General features: G+C 44.2%; 1 protein-coding gene across 1 annotated transcript in view; it reads left to right on the top strand.

The window, feature by feature from the left end:
* Nucleotides 1–8648: 8648 nt before the first annotated feature.
* The window catches only part of LOC137560963 (E3 ubiquitin-protein ligase RNF220-like), a 64313-nt gene continuing 55995 nt past the window's right edge, over nt 8649–16966 (top strand). The window contains exon 1 of the mRNA XM_068272152.1: nt 8649–9153. Coding sequence (XP_068128253.1) covers nt 8649–9153 — 505 coding nt within the window. The remainder of the gene's footprint in view (nt 9154–16966) is intronic.

Genomic DNA, 16966 nt, shown 5'->3' with positions numbered 1-16966 from the left:
CGAGGTAGAGGCAAGAGAGGCTCCAGCCTCGGGGCGCAGTGTAGGAGGGGGCGCACAACTCACTCAGCTATCATTCCCCTGTTGTGTTTGAAGCAGAGAGAAATAAGAAAAGGGGATACATGGCAGTGACTGCAAGCCAGATTACTAGAGATTAAGGTGTTGGGGGACTTGGGGCGTCTCCTAGTCTAATAGCAATCAGTGTGGCAGCTGGGGTGGGAGGGATGGAGGGGCGCACTTTGGTGTCTCAGCCTTGGGTGCTGGATGACCTTTTCCCGGCTCAGAGGCTGCCATATGTACTTCCTTTTAAATAATGCACTGTGCCTGGCTGTCCCCCTGATCCTCTGTCTCTTGCACTTTTAGCCATAGACCCTGGACAAGCATGCAGATCAGATGCTCTGACTTAAAGTGGAATATAACCCTGCATTTCAACTTTGCTCTAAAATATTATTTACAGCATATTATATGCAAAAAGCATTTTTTTTTTACTAGACCAGCATTGGAAGGGTTAAACACAGAGGCTTAAAGATCCGTGGAGAGATATGCAGAAGTTCAGATTGTTACATTCTATTTAGTTATATGTATCTATTGAGAAATGTTACACACTCTTTGGCTGTCCTCCAACTCCTCCTCAGTGAGAGAGATGAGTCACATTCAACACTTAGATACATTTATGTAAACAAAATGTATCTATTTCAGCTTCGGATGCGTCTGCAGAAATCTCCAGGAACTTTAAAGCCCTGTGTAACCCTTCCAATGCTGGTCTAGTAAAAATGCTGGTTGCATATAATATACTGTAAATAATGTTTTAGAGCAAAGTTGAAATGCAGGGTTATATTCCGCTTTAAGTCTCACTGCATTAGTCTCATGCTTGTTTCAGGGTTGTGACTTAGTTGCCACTGATGCCAGAAGATTGGAGAAGATTGGAGACTGGATTCCAGAACACAGGGTTGCTAGGCAATTAGGTATCAGGGGGACAGCCAGGGAACATGCATTGTTTAAAAGGAAACTTTGAGCCAGGAAAGGCAAAAATCAAAGGAAGAGAATCTCTGCAGTTTTCCTGGAGGAAAATGTGATTTTTGGCATAAATGTGGAGTTGGGCCTTCATTTTAAGATGATTCTTGTTTTACTGCTGTGTAGTAAAGCGAAGGCCTGGTACACACCATGCAATTTGCACTTGACATTTTCGATCACCAGTTTCCTGTCTCTGAGCCTGGTTGCATTGTGGGAAATAACTACTTTTTTCCAACTGCCAAGCAACCAGTATCTCCCCCTGTGCATATGTATGTCTATAAAATAAAACAACCGTTTAGCCTATCGCATTGTTAGGGGGCGTGGTTGTAGATAATGACAGTTGGTGCTGTCTGCCAGTAGTAAAGATGCTGACCTGCAGAATGATTTCGGATCAAACAATATGAACAAATTTCATGGTGAATGTCAGTCATTAATTTCTTGATCTCCTATTTTTTAACTTTTCACTTTGCAATGTGTTGAGTTATCTTTTCCCCCTTTTTTCGCTAACGTTCCTCTTGTGTACACTGCCGAACTAATAAACGGATCCTCCTAGATTGTTCCTGAGACAGAGAGAATAGGAAGGCAGCTGTGCTTGGTACAGGGAAAGTTGTATTCAGTGTTACGTAAGTGATTTCCTCAGATGATGAATCATAACGAGCGCACACTGAACGCTGGCAGCTCTGCGGCGTCCAACAGGGTTATATATAAAGTCTGTGGTTTTATAGACAAGTGTGGGGAAGTGTGAGCTCTGGTGGAAAAACAACAAGTACAAAACGATGTAAATGTACCAGTGGGAAAAGAGGAAACAGACACATAAACCGACGTTCGGATTGGGGATGTCACCATAAAAGGAAACTGGATTGGAAAGTATACCTATTTCCATTAGGGGCCGTTCACACTGCACACGTTGCCGTCCGGATTTCGGGAAGCAGACACACATGACATCAGAAAGTGCATCTGATCTTCACACTGCATGCGTTCCAGACAAGTGCGGTGCGCGAACGCATGCTGCATGCATTTTTTCCAAAAACACGCGGCTGACCCATTCACTTTCAGTCAATGGGATCAGCCACGCAATGCATACAAACGCGGATGGCGTGCGTTTGTATGTGTTGCATTTCGAACGCACGGCCATCCGTGTTTGATGATGTGAACGGCCGCTAAGGCCTCTTGCGCACTGCATGCGATTCCGATTTGCGATTTTCAGTCCTGAATGTTGCCTTTTTTCTGAGTTTTTATTCTTGTGTTGATAGCATCCTGGGAAAATCGGAATTGCAATAAAATCGGAATGGGAAATTTGATTAGCGATTTGCAGTGTGCAAGAGGCCGAAGGCCGGATTTACACTTATTTTTTTTTGTGTTGCGATGTCCCTGCCGTGTCCAAACGAAGCACAGAAAATGACAAACAGATATGACCCTGCGGAAGAGTACCGTGACAGGGTCATATACACAGCGCCGCCCCCACCCTCCCCACTCAGTGACATACTACCTGCTGGGCAGGAGGTACGTCACTGGGATTCCCAGGTAATTCCGTCGGTCCGCGCATGCACATGATTAAATACCTGCGCTGACTCCAATGACTTAGGCCAACTCCTGCATTGCCGCGGAAGTCAAAGAGTCACATGCTGCAGACTTAGCGTCAGCTTGGCAGCGACTTGGAAGCTTCTGGCACAACGTGACACGTTTAGTGTGCTAGGCCCCATTGCCTTGCATTGCCATTGCATTACCCTGCGGTAAAACGGTAATGCAACGCACACTTGTAAGGCAAGTGTAAAAGGGGCCTTAAAAAAAACATACTTACCTCAGTAGGGGGAGGCTCTGGCTGCTCCCGAAGATTTCCTGATCCTCCGCAAACTCTCTGATGCTGGCTGGGACCCTCTTCATCCTCACGGCCATGCTCCCCTCCGCTACAAGGTTTTCTTTAGCCTGATATTCGCAGTCTATGGCAGAACATGCTTTTAACACTATATAAGCTCCCTGATTGGTTGTTGACAAATCATTTTTAAATGGCCCGGTCACTAGACTCTTTACCAGCCCCTTCCTGCAGAATGCTGCAGTCACCTTATGTATGCTGTATGTATGCTGCAGTATGCTGCAATTACCCGTCGGTTTTTCCATAGAGGCGATTGGGGAAGGAAATCAAGGGTTCCCTGAACCAATCTCAGTGTCTGAGAGTGCCTGGAGTGAATGGACATGACCCCGATCAGGGGCCATGTACATTCATAAAGATGGAAGAAGTGACATCCTATATACTAAAAGACAGTCATAATTAGTAAGTGCGTCACGCACCACTCGAACGTCATTGCATGGTGACGTGGCACACACTAAAGCCCCTAGGTGGGCATTGGTTGGGCCTGGGGGGCATAGGGGGCTACTCTAACATCACACTAAGCCGCCCCATCGAGGGTTACTCGAATGCTCTTTGGTCTTTGGGTTGCAATTGGGGGTTTACATTTCTTTTCTGAATTGGGAGTTTGCTGGTTTAAAAACCGCAAGCTATAAAACAAAGTGGCAATAATGACCCTTTGAACTTTCCTGCAGTAAAACCTAAGATCAAGCTGTCTCTTACTGTTCCTTGGCTGTTTTAAGTGCTTCAAACAGGACTGTATTGGACCCATGGGGTTGATTGCTCAGAGAAGCTCTTTTGCATAGATAACAATGCAAGTGTTTTAACTATTCCTGTACTGGAAAACAATATGAGACTCATTTCTTTGCTACATTTTGCTTTGCTATTTCTTAGCTGTTCCTAGTGGTTTGGGGTCACCCCGAGCTGTTTGGCTACTCTGTTTAGCTGTACTACACATACAGTTCATTATCTCATAAGTTTATTTTCCCTTCAGGTTTGCTTTATGACTATTTCCCATGTAAGCAGTGCTTAGTGTAGACACATAAGGTGGTTGCTGCAGGTACTATCCCCTCTGCACAGCGATGTTTCCTACCGATGCCAGAGATCAGAGTACTTCCTGTCTTGTGCTAGTGACTGCTGAGGCAGAGAAATCTCCCCTGTCAGCGGCCACACTCATCTCCAGCACAGAAAGCTGACGCTTGCAGTTTCGTTCTGTGTTGTGCTGCTTTTTACCATTTCATTGTAAGACTAGTGCGAACATGTAACAATGGTAATGTAGCATCTGGAACTATTTGTGGCATGTCGTTTTACATAACAGTGAGAACAATGGTTCCTCCATCCACCAAGCCCTACTCATTGAGAGAGCTAGTTGGGGTTAAGACTGCTTCAGTGAAAAAAGTAGGCAGTTAAAATCTGTCAGAAGTGACTGGTTTAGGACTAGTCCATCTCCTCATGGGGGATTCAAAAGCATTTCCTTAAAGAGGAATTCCAGTGAAAATAATGTAATAAAAAAGTGCTTCATTTTTACAATAATTATGTATACATGATTTAGTCAGTGTTTGCTCATTGTAAAATCTTTCCTCTCCCAGATTCACATTCTGACATGTATTACATGGTGACATTTTTACTGTGGGCAGGTGATGTAGCTGCTCCTAGCCAGGGCCGGCTTTAGGGGGGGGCGAGAGGGGGCAGAGCCCCCTCAAACAGACTCGTTGCCCCCTCAAATCAGAGCGGCTCTCGCTCTGCCGCTGCGGCTGCTTCCTGGTCCTGCGTGGAGCGCAGAGCGGTCATGTGATCAGTCACATGACCGCTTCTTCCTCCGACGGCTCTCCGAGACGAGTCTCGGCTGTGACGCAGGCAGTGTGGCGACATTAAGAGCCGCCCCGCATAGAGGAGGAGTCGACTCTCTCAGAGAAAGAGGAATTCTCCTCCTCTGAGAGAGTCGACTCCTCCTCTATGCGGGGCGGCCTCTTAAGGTCCCGCTCCCGCCACTGTGCCTGCGTCAGAGCTAGCTGAGACTCCTCTCGGAGAGCAGCACTCGGCAAACTTTTTCAGCCAGCATATTTGTCCGCCCGCCTTCTGCTACCCGCCGCCATCTGACTGCCACCCGCCTCTCCAGACACTGGCTGTGGCAGTGTGGCTGCGCAGTGTGCTGTGCCAATTGCATTGGCATTTGGCAAAATCGATCAGAGTGCTGCAGGTCTGGTGTGCTGTGCCAGTTCAGTTGCCAGTGACCAGTCCAATAGTCAGCCTGGCTGGCAAATCCGATAATTGCCTCATTTAAGGTCAATCAGTGTCACTGCCAGAGTGCACTGCAGCCTTTCTGGCAAATCAATAGTTCAGAGTGCCTCATTTATTTTGTGTGCGTTCTTTGCCATCTGCTGCCACCTCAGGCCCTCTGCACAGCACTGTAATTGTGCTAAAAATAAAAAACACGCAGCATATTAGCATTTGAAGAAAATTATTTCTGACTGTGTTACACCTGAGAACATTTTTTTCAATAATCTGCAGTGCGTGGCAGAACTGTATTTGTGGTTAAAAAAACACGCAATATCAGTATATTAGCATTTGACGAAAAATATTTCTGTGTTACACCTGAGAACATTTTTTTGATAATCTGCAGTGCGCAGAACTGTATTTGTGGTAAAAAACACCACGCAATACCAGTATATTAGCATTTGACGAAAAATATTTCTGTGTTTACACCTGAGAACATTTTTTTGATAATCTGCAGTGCGCAGAACTGTATTTGTGGTAAAAAACACCACGCAATACCAGTATATTAGCATTTGACGAAAAATATTTCTGTGTTTACACCTGAGAACATTTTTTTGATAATCTGCAGTGCGCAGAACTGTATTTGTGGTAAAAAACACCACGCAATACCAGTATATTAGCATTTGACGAAAAATATTTCCGTGTTTACACCTGAGAACATTTTTTTGATAATCTGCAGTGCGCAGAACTGTATTTGTGGTAAAAAAACACCACGCAATACCAGTATATTAGCATTTGACGAAAAATATTTCTGTGTTTACACCTGAGAACATTTTTTTGATAACCTGCAGTGCGCAGAACTGTATTTGTGGTAAAAAACACCACGCAATATCAGTATATTAGCATTTGACGAAAAATATTTCTGTGTTTACACCTGAGAACATTTTTTTGATAATCTGCAGTGCGCAGAACTGTATTTGTGGTAAAAAACACCACGCAATACCAGTATATTAGCATTTGACGAAAAATATTTCTGTGTTTACACCTGAGAACATTTTTTTGATAATCTGCAGTGCGCAGAACTGTATTTGTGGTAAAAAAAAACACCACGCAATATCAGTATATTAGCATTTGACGAAAAATATTTCTGTGTTTACACCTGAGAACATTTTTTTGATAATCTGCAGTGCGCAGAACTGTATTTGTGGTAAAAAACACCACGCAATACCAGTATATTAGCATTTGACGAAAAATATTTCTGTGTTTACACCTGAGAACATTTTTTTGATAATCTGCAGTGCGCAGAACTGTATTTGTGGTAAAAAACACCACGCAATACCAGTATATTAGCATTTGACGAAAAATATTTCTGTGTTTACACCTGAGAACATTTTTTTGATAATCTGCAGTGCGCAGAACTGTATTTGTGGTAAAAAACACCACGCAATACCAGTATATTAGCATTTGACGAAAAATATTTCTGTGTTTACACCTGAGAACATTTTTTTGATAATCTGCAGTGCGCAGAACTGTATTTGTGGTAAAAAACACCACGCAATACCAGTATATTAGCATTTGACGAAAAATATTTCTGTGTTACACCTGAGAACATTTTTTTGATAACCTGCAGTGCGCAGAACTGTATTTGTGGTAAAAAACACCACGCAATATCAGTATATTAGCATTTGACGAAAAATATTTCTGTGTTACACCTGAGAACATTTTTTCAATAAGCCAGCTTAATTTCCATTTCAGCTTTCAGCAACTCACAAAGAGAAAGTTACTTCGGCAATGCATCCATTTTTCAGAGCTTATAAAAAGAGTAGTACTGCTGCTACCTGTACTACTAATAACAATAGTAGCAATGATACCGCTGCTAGTAGAACAGGGACAGTCACAGCAATTACTACTACTACTTCAGTATCAGCAAGCACTGCTTCTTCTGATCCTCCCTCCACATGTGCTGTACCAAAGCAGCCTGCTCAGTTTCAGATAATGGCCACACCCATTGACTTAAATATCAATGCACCATCTCAGCCAGTACTGGTTAGCTACCCAAAGCGTGCATTTGGTACAACATTAAGATCATTCAATCCTGTCTGGTACCGCACACGCCCATGGCTGGAATACTCTGTTGAGCGAGATGCCTGCTTTTGTTTCCCCTGTAGGAAATATGGCAGCGTTGTTAATGAGAGGGATGTTGTTTTTACTTTAACTGGTTTTAACAACTGGAAAACAGCCCTTGATCGAGACAAGGGGCTACAGAGGCACGTGTCCAGCCGTAATCATGTGCATGCGTCAAGTGTATGGACTCAGCACAAAAGTAGAGAGGCCACAGGGGGAACTGTTGACTCCATGTTGGTTGGCAAAACACAAATTGAAAAAAATCATTACTATGCCGACCCTTCCCTTGTACCTTGACTACGCTTAGCTTGCCGCCTGGACTGACTTTTGCCTGATTAACGGATCTGCCTTAACGCTGCCTGGACTGACTTTGGCTTAGAGTGTCCAGAGCTAACATGTGAAATCTCCTTAGCTCTGGACACTCTAAGCTTCACTAACCTGGAACACCTGTCTAGAGTCTCTACAAACAACTTGATCTATTCATCTGGAAAGCCTCAACCTCTAAGACCTCAGATGACTGTCATTACATATATACATATACAGTATGTAATCTGACAGCATTTCACCAAAAATACATGTAATCTGGCAGAGGTTCCTTGCAAGACAATTCTGGGCACAGTGGTAATATATGTATATGTAATGACAGTCATTGAAGGTTTGTCCAAACTTTTGGTCTGTGCTGTAAATTTTTGGGGGATACACTACAGCAGAGCTCAAACTTCCCCGGCAGACCTTTAACACCACTGTAAGGTCATGACATGTATATTTGGCCCCACCCATGACCACGCCCACGGTCTGTTGCATGACCACGCCCATTTTTCGGCGGCGCAGGGTTTCTTCGTGCCCCCTGCAAATTTCTGTCTGCCCCCTCATATGTGCCTGTCTAGAGCCGGCCCTGCTCCTAGCGGTTTTGGCTGTTAGCGACAGCTGTAAACAGCTATTTCCTGTCTGTGAACATTGTTACAATGTGGCAGTTTGCCCAGAGTACCGCGGTACCAGAGCCTCTTGTGGGAGGGGTTTGATTTCCCTATTGTGTTTGAAGCAGAGAGAAATAAGAAAAGGGGATACATGGCAGTGACGCAAGCCAGATAACTAGAGACTAAGGTGTTGGGGGCCCCGGGGCACCTCCTAGTCTAATATCAATCAGTGTGTGACACCTGGGGTGGGAGGGATGGAGGGGCGCACTTTGCTGTCTCAGCCTTGGGTGCTGGAGGACCTTGCAGCACTTTGAGTCTGACAGGAGAAATACGCTATATAATTAGTCAAATTATTGTTATTAGTATAATTATTAGGTGCCGCCGAGTACAGAAAGTTTTCAGATAGCTGAACGTTTGCACCGGTTCATATGACATCATGTGATTATATGGATTTCAGCCACGACTGTAGAGTTGTGTCCTTATTAATGGTCTTGTCCATTCTTTCTGTTTCAGGTCTGCTGGAGTGTTTCAGGATGGAGAGCACGCCTGGCCTGATAAACCCGCTGACTTCACAAGCCCTCCTGGTTATGGCCACCTCATCTGATGGTCCTCTGGGCTTAGTTCAGCAGCCACCCCATTACTCTGTACCTATGGCCATGGACAAACCTCCCCAGATACCTTACCTGAGCCCTGCATACCCCCTTCTCTACCCACCTCAGGATCACCTGAACTCAGCATGTGCTTCCCAGATCCTGTCTCTTTCCCACCAATATGGCCACCCACGACCAGGCGTTGGAGTGTTAGGCTACAGCACATTGCATCCTTTTGCCACCTTTCGCCTTCCAGAAAGTGTGGAAAGACTACAGGCTGGATTCCTGAATCCTAAAAGAATGAAGGGGGAGTCGGAGCCCCCGCAGATCCATTACCTGCCGGTGGAGACAGGACTGGAAGCCCCTCACCTGTCTCCAGGTCCCATAATTCCTCCCGTTTCTCATAGGGGTTCTCCAAAACCGAGGACAAGCTCCAGTTCAAAGAAAGGTAAGCTCTGCACAGACAGGAGATCTGTCTATTTTCTAAATAGCATCAGCAACACCTTCCTACCTGGGAGAGTTAGAAAAAGTGGCTCCTTTTTAGCAAGAATTGTGGAGATTTGTTTTTTGCAAAAAAATCTATTCATAAGTCTAAACTGACAGTGTTTAAGGGGTTGTCCCTCTTTTGGGGCCAAATCATCTTCCCTCCTCAAATGGCCCTATTTTAGATTTTGTGTACAGATCAGGACAGCTAAAGGTGCTGTTTAAAATGTGATTATACTCGAAAACTAAATTTTCTGTAACTACTCTGTTATATAAAAGAACATTTGAAAAAATTCTCAAGCATTGCCTGTGTGTAAAAACATTTATTTTCACTGCAGAGAGTAGTAAAGGCTTGCTTATCTCTGGCTCATTGGCAAATGTAATCATTGCCACACTTTGCCTGGGTCTTTCCTCTGCCCCCCATTCCCCCTACTTTTTCTGCTGATGTAACTCTGTTCTCTGTTGTCAGGGCAATGTGTCTATTCAGCAGAAGGAGCAAGGATGGGGCAGGTGCAGAGTCAGGACTGGGGCCGGTTTAAGCAACAATGGGGCCCCAGGGCAAAATAAACCTGCCCCCCCCCCCCCCCCAACATATACCCCGGAACAAAAATCGGCATTAGGGGATCTTTTTTGCAGCTGGTATAGTCAGGGTGTGAAGTCCCAATCGGTCCGAGCTCCACATTCTGGCTATCCCAGCCTGCATGGGGGACAAGGGGTTAAAACGTTTTAGGAGGGGGGACCCCACATAATTTAAAAAAAAAAAAATTCCCACACTCTAAACAAAAGAAAACAATTGGGAAAATAGGAAAAAATGCCAGGGATCTTCATACAGCCATATTGCGGCTGTATAGCGATCCCTGGCCAAAGCGCTGCGGCTGCTAATAGACCACCTGGAAACCCAGTCAGGAAATTGATTGTGCTTTCGTTTGATGCATGTAAAATTACACTACCCTTAGGTTTGCTACTAAAAGTGACATTTACCACATTTAAAGAGACACTGAAGCGAAAAAAAAATATGATATAATGAATTGGTTGTGTACTATGAATAATTACTAGAAGATTAGCAGCAAAGAAAATATTCTCATACTTTTATTTTCAGGTATATAGTGTTTTTTCTAACATTGCATCATTCTATAATATGTGCAGATTACACAACACTCAGCATTCAAAATGAGTCTTTCAGAGCAGTCTGTGAAGTAATGAACTCTCCTCTGGCAGAGGAAAAGTAAACAGTTCAATTACAGTTGAGATAATAAAAGTCAGATAACAGCCCTCTCCACAACTAACTTAGTCGGAGAGCTTAATAGCTTTTTTGCATAAAGATAACAACTGGAGTTTCTCAACTCTTCCTGTACTGGAAACAATTACACTGATGTATCTGATCTTAATGTTTTTTTTCTTAGCTGTACTACACATACAAATCATAATATCATCATTTTTTTTTCGCTTCAGTGTCTTTTTAAAACTATACTTTTTTTCCTTCTAAACTTTAAAATCGATTTTCTCAAAAACTATAAGGTCTTTTTGAAAAATTGTTCTTTCCTCTTATTCCTAATGATCTCCTTAACATATCCTGCAAATTTAGGGTTTCTAGCATTTAAGGTGGATTTGCTATTAACCATTAAAGTCGGCAGGTTTTTAAAAAAATGTTTTCCTTTGAAACTTTAAAAGCGATTTTCTCAAAAACTATAAGGCCGATTTGAATTTTTTTTCCCTCTTGTAGCCACTGGGGGCCCCTACAAGCTCTGGGGCCCTGGGGCAGCTGCCTCCTTTGCCTTAATGGTAGCGCCGGCCCTGGTCAAGACACAGGTAGAGAGTGTCTCCTGGCAGGCTGCGATAGCATTTGCAGATTAACCAGAGATAAGCAAGCCTGTACTGCTCTCTGCAGTGACAGTGAACATTTTTACACATAGGGAATGCTTGGGAATGTTTTCAATTGTTCTTTTATATAACTAAGAGTAGTTACTGACATTTTAGTTTTATGGGTGGGGCAACCGTTAACCAGTAAAAAGATAAAGTAATTGGTGTTGCAGTTCATTTCTAGTGAGCTCCTTCAGTTAAAGTGTAATCTGATGATGTGGGAGGACCTGCCCATGGTGAAAATACTTCAGTTATCCTTCCCCCTGGGCTTGTGCCGTCTTCTCCCTACCAGGCTGCCCTCCTACGATGTGGGGGGGGGGGGGAGGGCGGAGCTTCTCCCTGCTGCCAGGCTGGCTATCTCATTCCCCCGTGTTGCTGCTTGGCACTGACGAGGAGAGCAGCCGGAACTGTCGGAATTCCGCGGTGACGCAGCGGCTGCAGGTAGTAATGTATGTCAATGGGTGATGCAGGAATTGTCTGCGCCAGCAGTGAGGCGCGCATGTGCGGGGCGGACAGGAATACCACAAAGAAGCTAGAAAAAACATTATATATATTTATATGTTTGAGTACTTCAGAAAACACAACTGTATTAAGTCCAAGTTGGGTCAGAGAGCTCAGAGACGCTCCTTTGCATAGATAACAACTGAAGTTTTTTAACTCTTCCTGTATTGGAAACAATATAGGTTCATACACACCTACCAACTATCTGTCCAAGTATCTGCCAAACTTGTCTGTAATCATTCGTAATTACGCATGAATGTACGTGTCATTTACGTGTCATTTCATGCCGACTTTGCCAGTGAATAGCAAAACCCCCACTACCATTGCTACCATTGCTACATAAGTTAAGGACAGTAGTGAGTACAAGTACAAAAAAAAAAGAATTTTCAAAAAGACCTTGTACTTGTTGAGAAAATCGATTTTAAGAATGGAAAGAATTTTTTTTTTAATTTTAAAGAGAATCTGTACTCTAATATTCTTTCAATAAAAAGCATACCATTCTATTCCTTATGTTCTCCTGTGCCCCTCTGTGCTGTTTCTGCCACTCTCTGCTGCAATCCTGGCTTGTAATTAACAGTTTTAGGCAGTGTTTACAAACAAACTAACCAGCTTGTGATAGGCTCACATAAACAGAGTGGGCCTGATTCACAAAGCGGTGATAACTCAGTTATCACGCCTAAAAGACTTACGCGCGCAAAAGTCCGCGATCGCGCGAATCGCGGCAAATTGCGCGCGCAAAAGTCCGCGAAATGCACGTCACGTGATAACTGTTTAGCTAGTGCAAAAGTTATCACGCCTGACAGACACGACAGAGGAAAGGAGATAAGATTTATTACAGAGACAGTGCAATTAGGAAAGGCTGCAGTAAGACAGAGCACATTAGAACAGGCATAGGAACTTATAGGATAGAAGAACTTAAGCTGAAAATGTGTTACAGAGTCTCTTTAAACCCAGAAAGACTACAAGGTCTTTTTGAACAATTTTTTTTTTGTAACTTGTACCCACTATTCCTATTAACATATGTGGCAATAATGGTAGCAAAAGCATGTATGGGGGCTGTGCTATTCCCCGCCAAATTCAGCACGACATTATGCGTAAATAACGTGTAAATTCACGTGTAATTACGAATGGTAACACATAACTCCGAAATAAATTACGCTATTCCCCTGAAATTTTGCATTATGATGTGTAATTGCGTATTAGGATACGTAATTATGCATTGGTGTAATTTCTGCTCATCACTAGCTACTAACGTTCTATTTCTTAGCTGTACTACACATACAATGCATTATTTCATAAGTTTATTTTCGCTTCAAGTTTTTCTTAATCTTGCGCAGGGTTTTAAAGTAACTTGTCTATATATCTTATCTAACGTTTAGATAGTTTACACAGCAAATCTAGCTGCAAACAGCTTTAACAGTTAATGATTATGTATTCCTGTAATACAATGAGGGCAGCCATGTTCTGTTTGTCACATTACACACAGGCAAGCTGATCTGTATCTCCCACTCCCCTCTCCTTCTCCCTCCTCCCCTCTGCCTCTGAAATCTCTGGCTAGTAACCTCCTCCTCCTCCTGCCCAGACTGAGCTCCCATAAGCCCTTGCTACTAAGGCTCAGAGACTTGTTTAGTTTATAGGGAATTAGGGTATTAAAATCATAGCTCCCAACTGTCCCTCTTTGGGAGCCCTGTCCCTCTGTCCCTCTTTCACCCTCATTTGTCCCTCTTTCAGGACTTTGTCCCTCTTTTTATGTAAATCTATATATTTCTATACTAAAAAAGTGTTTGATTCTAAACTTTATTCCCATCCTTTAAATTGATATATTACTAATTTTAAAATGTTACTATGAAGGAAAATGAACCAGGATAGAAAGGACAAGTGTGGTTTGAATTATAAAACAACAAATGTTTATTATGAAATCTTTATGGTATGCATGACTAGAGGCGTGGTGAGGGTGTGTCCAGGGTGTGGCAGGGGAGTGGCTTAAGTGTCCCTTTTTCTCATCTCAAAAAGTTGGGAGGTATGTTAAAACAAAAACAATAAAGTATTTGGCATAAGGAATGCCCTATAAACTATATGAAAGTAAATCGACTTTAAAGAGGCAAAGCTGAGAAGAGGGAGGAGCAAGAAGATCAGTATCCAAATCAGGGACCTGTTCATCTTCTCTACTTCTCTGGAAGGTAGGAGGGCATAAACAAGACAACAGATTCATTAAAGTCATTGGAAGGTTAAGCCCTCTTTTAAACACTGAGCTGACTCTAATGAATGTATGAATGCATCCAGTGTGGCAGGGGGAGAGGGGAGAGCAGAGGGGTCTCTATCAATATATGGGGAGGGGTGGCCCAGGGAAAAGTCACCAGTTGGCCAGATGCTGCACAAAGGCTCCCAGGAGAGAGGGGACAAAGGGGGACAAAGGACCAGTGGAGAGATTAAGCCAAGCCTTGAATAGGAAAGGGAAGGAAAGGTCCCAGGAGAAAGTGAGAAGAGGCAATGGCAGAGAATGACAATACTAAACAAACAGAGGAGGAGGGGGGAGGGGTCTGTCACTGCTGGTCCTATTTGTCCCCTATTACTAGAAACCAGCCTGGGTCACCAGTTCTATAGCCTGCCAGCTCCCCGCCCCTCTCAGCTGTGGGACCCCCCTGGCTATTATGATGGAGATTTTATACACAGATTGTGTCAGCCTGCAGGAAGCAAGGGTGAGCCTATAGCTGTGATGATTACACACACCTGCAGAATGGATACTCCCTGCAGACCCACAGCGGCCATACACACCTCATTCTATGTCAATTTCCTCTGATTTCCAGGAGATTTTGCCATTTCTTTCCTCGATTTGATTTAAAGGAAACCCCAGGTGAAAATAAACTGATGAGAAAAACAATTGTATCTATCCTTCTTCTCCTAATTTTTTTTTTCCTTTTAAGATATCCCACAGTTGTATTTTATATTTAAATCTACTTTTTAAAGGACACATCCAAGGAGTTATAAAAAAAAAACCACCTACTTACCCGGGGCTTCCCCCAGCCCCTTGCAGCCATCCTGTGCCCTCACCGCAGCTACTTTCCCTGCCGGTGGCCCGGGGATCCCCTCCAGCGCAAGATGCCAACTGCACCTATGCGAGTGGCTCTAAGAGTCGCACTGACATCTTCTGGACTGTACTGCGCAGGTGCAGTAGTTCTGCTCCTGCGCAGAACAGCCTGGATGACATCAGTGCGACTGTGAGAGCCACACGCTGGAGCGCAGGAAGATGCCGACCTGGCGAGGTTTGTATCTGCACCAGAGGGGACCGGGAGCCACCGGAGCTGCAGCGAGGGCACAGGATGGCTGCAAGGGGCTGGGGGAAGCCCCAGGTAAGTAGATTTTTTATTTTTTTATTTACCCTGACCTTCCCTTTAAGTTTTTACTGTTTCATTGTCTCTGCTCAATGGCACATTCATTGAAGTATGCCAGAGCTAACATTTATGAATTATTGATCCTTTTTATCTCTTTCCCGCTCTCAGAAGCCATTTACTGACAGGAAAGTGTTTTATGGCTGTAATTCCTTATTAGTGATGGTTATGCTATAGTCTGACCCAGTCCTGACCCGGACAGAAACTGTCACTTCCATGCCTGATGTGTTAATTTTTCAGGCAGAGAAAGAAAAAAAGGAACACAGCCTAGTTATTTGTGTGCTTGGCACTGTACATACACATGTCTATCTCATCATGTCACATGTCACCCCGGGTGTCCTTTAAAAAAATATGCATACCTGGAGCTTCCTCCAGCCCCCTCCAGGCTGATCACTCCCTTGCCGTCTTCCTGAGTCGCCTGGATCCTCTGCAATTCTGCCGCAAAGTCCACAGGTCTGAGGCGCACTGCACATGATGGAAAGGCCGCTCACTCCCCTGCTGATCGCCTCCCTCCTTCCCTATGCAGAGTCTTGATGAGAGTGTAATGAGAGGTTACGCATCCTGCTCTCTGCATTCCACTGATAAGATCTCCCTTCAGTTGGGGGCACCTCTAGCTGCTTAATGCTGAGGTTCTTCTGGCTACCTAATACTTGGGGGCACCTGTAGCTACCTGTGATGGGAAAGGGAGGTAAGAGAGAAGGGACAGCTGGACCAGCCAGCACACTTGCAGTGCAGTTTGGCGGGGTGTGTAAGTTCATGTATGTAAAAATATAAGGGACCAGGACAGTGACGCAGCGAAGGAGCTGTGGGCCCCGGGGCAAGTTTGACATTGGGGCCCCCCAAGCAGTCTATACATAACAATTCATGCGGCGCACCAAAACCAGCCAATTTTAACTACAGTGTCAGAGGTCCAAGAAGGGGATGGGGAGCAGCTTGTTAATGATTACTACTATTCAAAGAATCTATAGAAGTGATTATTATAAGCACAGGACCAATAGAGAGCTAATATTGTAGTTGAGGGAGGGCCCTCTGGGGCCCCTCTGGCCAGGGGCCCCGATGCGGTCGCTACCTCTGCACCCCCTATTGCTATGCCCCTGGGCCAGGACATCTGTGCCTATTAGCTCCAGTGAGGTCAATCCAGGCCTGGCGCAAGGTCAGACTGTGCCTGTGCCGACTGGCCCCAAGCAAACATTTTATGGGACCCGGCCCCAATGTGCATACCCTTACCCTTGCCTACCCCCGGTGACCCTAACAGCCTGGGGGCCCATTTTACAAGGGTCATAAAACAAGTGTGACATCATAATCTTCCCACCTATAACAAGTGTAGCCACAAAACTACCTGATCTAAAGGATGGACCTCCTTATTGAAGGGAATGAAGTAGTAGTTGGAGCCCCCTTACAGCTCTGGGCCTCCTTTGCAGTCGCAGGGGCTGATTGGGTGTGTGCCGGTTCACATTTCCGGCCAAAATCAGTCAAAAGAATTGATTGGCCATTAGTATAAACTATGCATTTTGGTTGTGTTTGTAATATGCTACTACACTTTTACAATACTGTAACATTAAATACAGAATAACAAAATCTGTGTTGTATATTTTGTACAAGAAGAAGCAACATTGTATTTCTGAAACATTGTAACTCTTTGGTGAGTGGGGAACAGTCTGTATGAAGATGATTAGATACATACATATCCAGAGGAATATCACTGGACATTGTACACACACAGCCTTCAGCAGATGCCGTTTCCTGGCTTCCCTCACAGCTTGTTTAGAATATTGCATCAAGATTGTGATCAACTATGCAGGAAAACCACAGACAGGAATTGTTTAATGCACTATGTAAAAGGGCATGGCAAGGGACTAATAATGATCAGGGCCGGATTTACCATAAGGCACTGTAGGCACGTGCCTACAGGGGCCTGATGACAGAAAGGCGGCTCACTCCCCTCCTCGAAGGCACCTCCCTCTCTCCTTACTTCCGGATCACCACTGACTACTTAATACTGAGGGTACTTCTGGATACATAACACTA

Source organism: Hyperolius riggenbachi, chromosome 3, assembly GCF_040937935.1.
Source record: "Hyperolius riggenbachi isolate aHypRig1 chromosome 3, aHypRig1.pri, whole genome shotgun sequence".
Taxonomy (NCBI): domain Eukaryota; kingdom Metazoa; phylum Chordata; class Amphibia; order Anura; family Hyperoliidae; genus Hyperolius; species Hyperolius riggenbachi.
The sequence above is the reverse complement of the archived record's forward strand: the minus strand, read 5'-3'. Positions and strand labels throughout refer to the sequence as shown.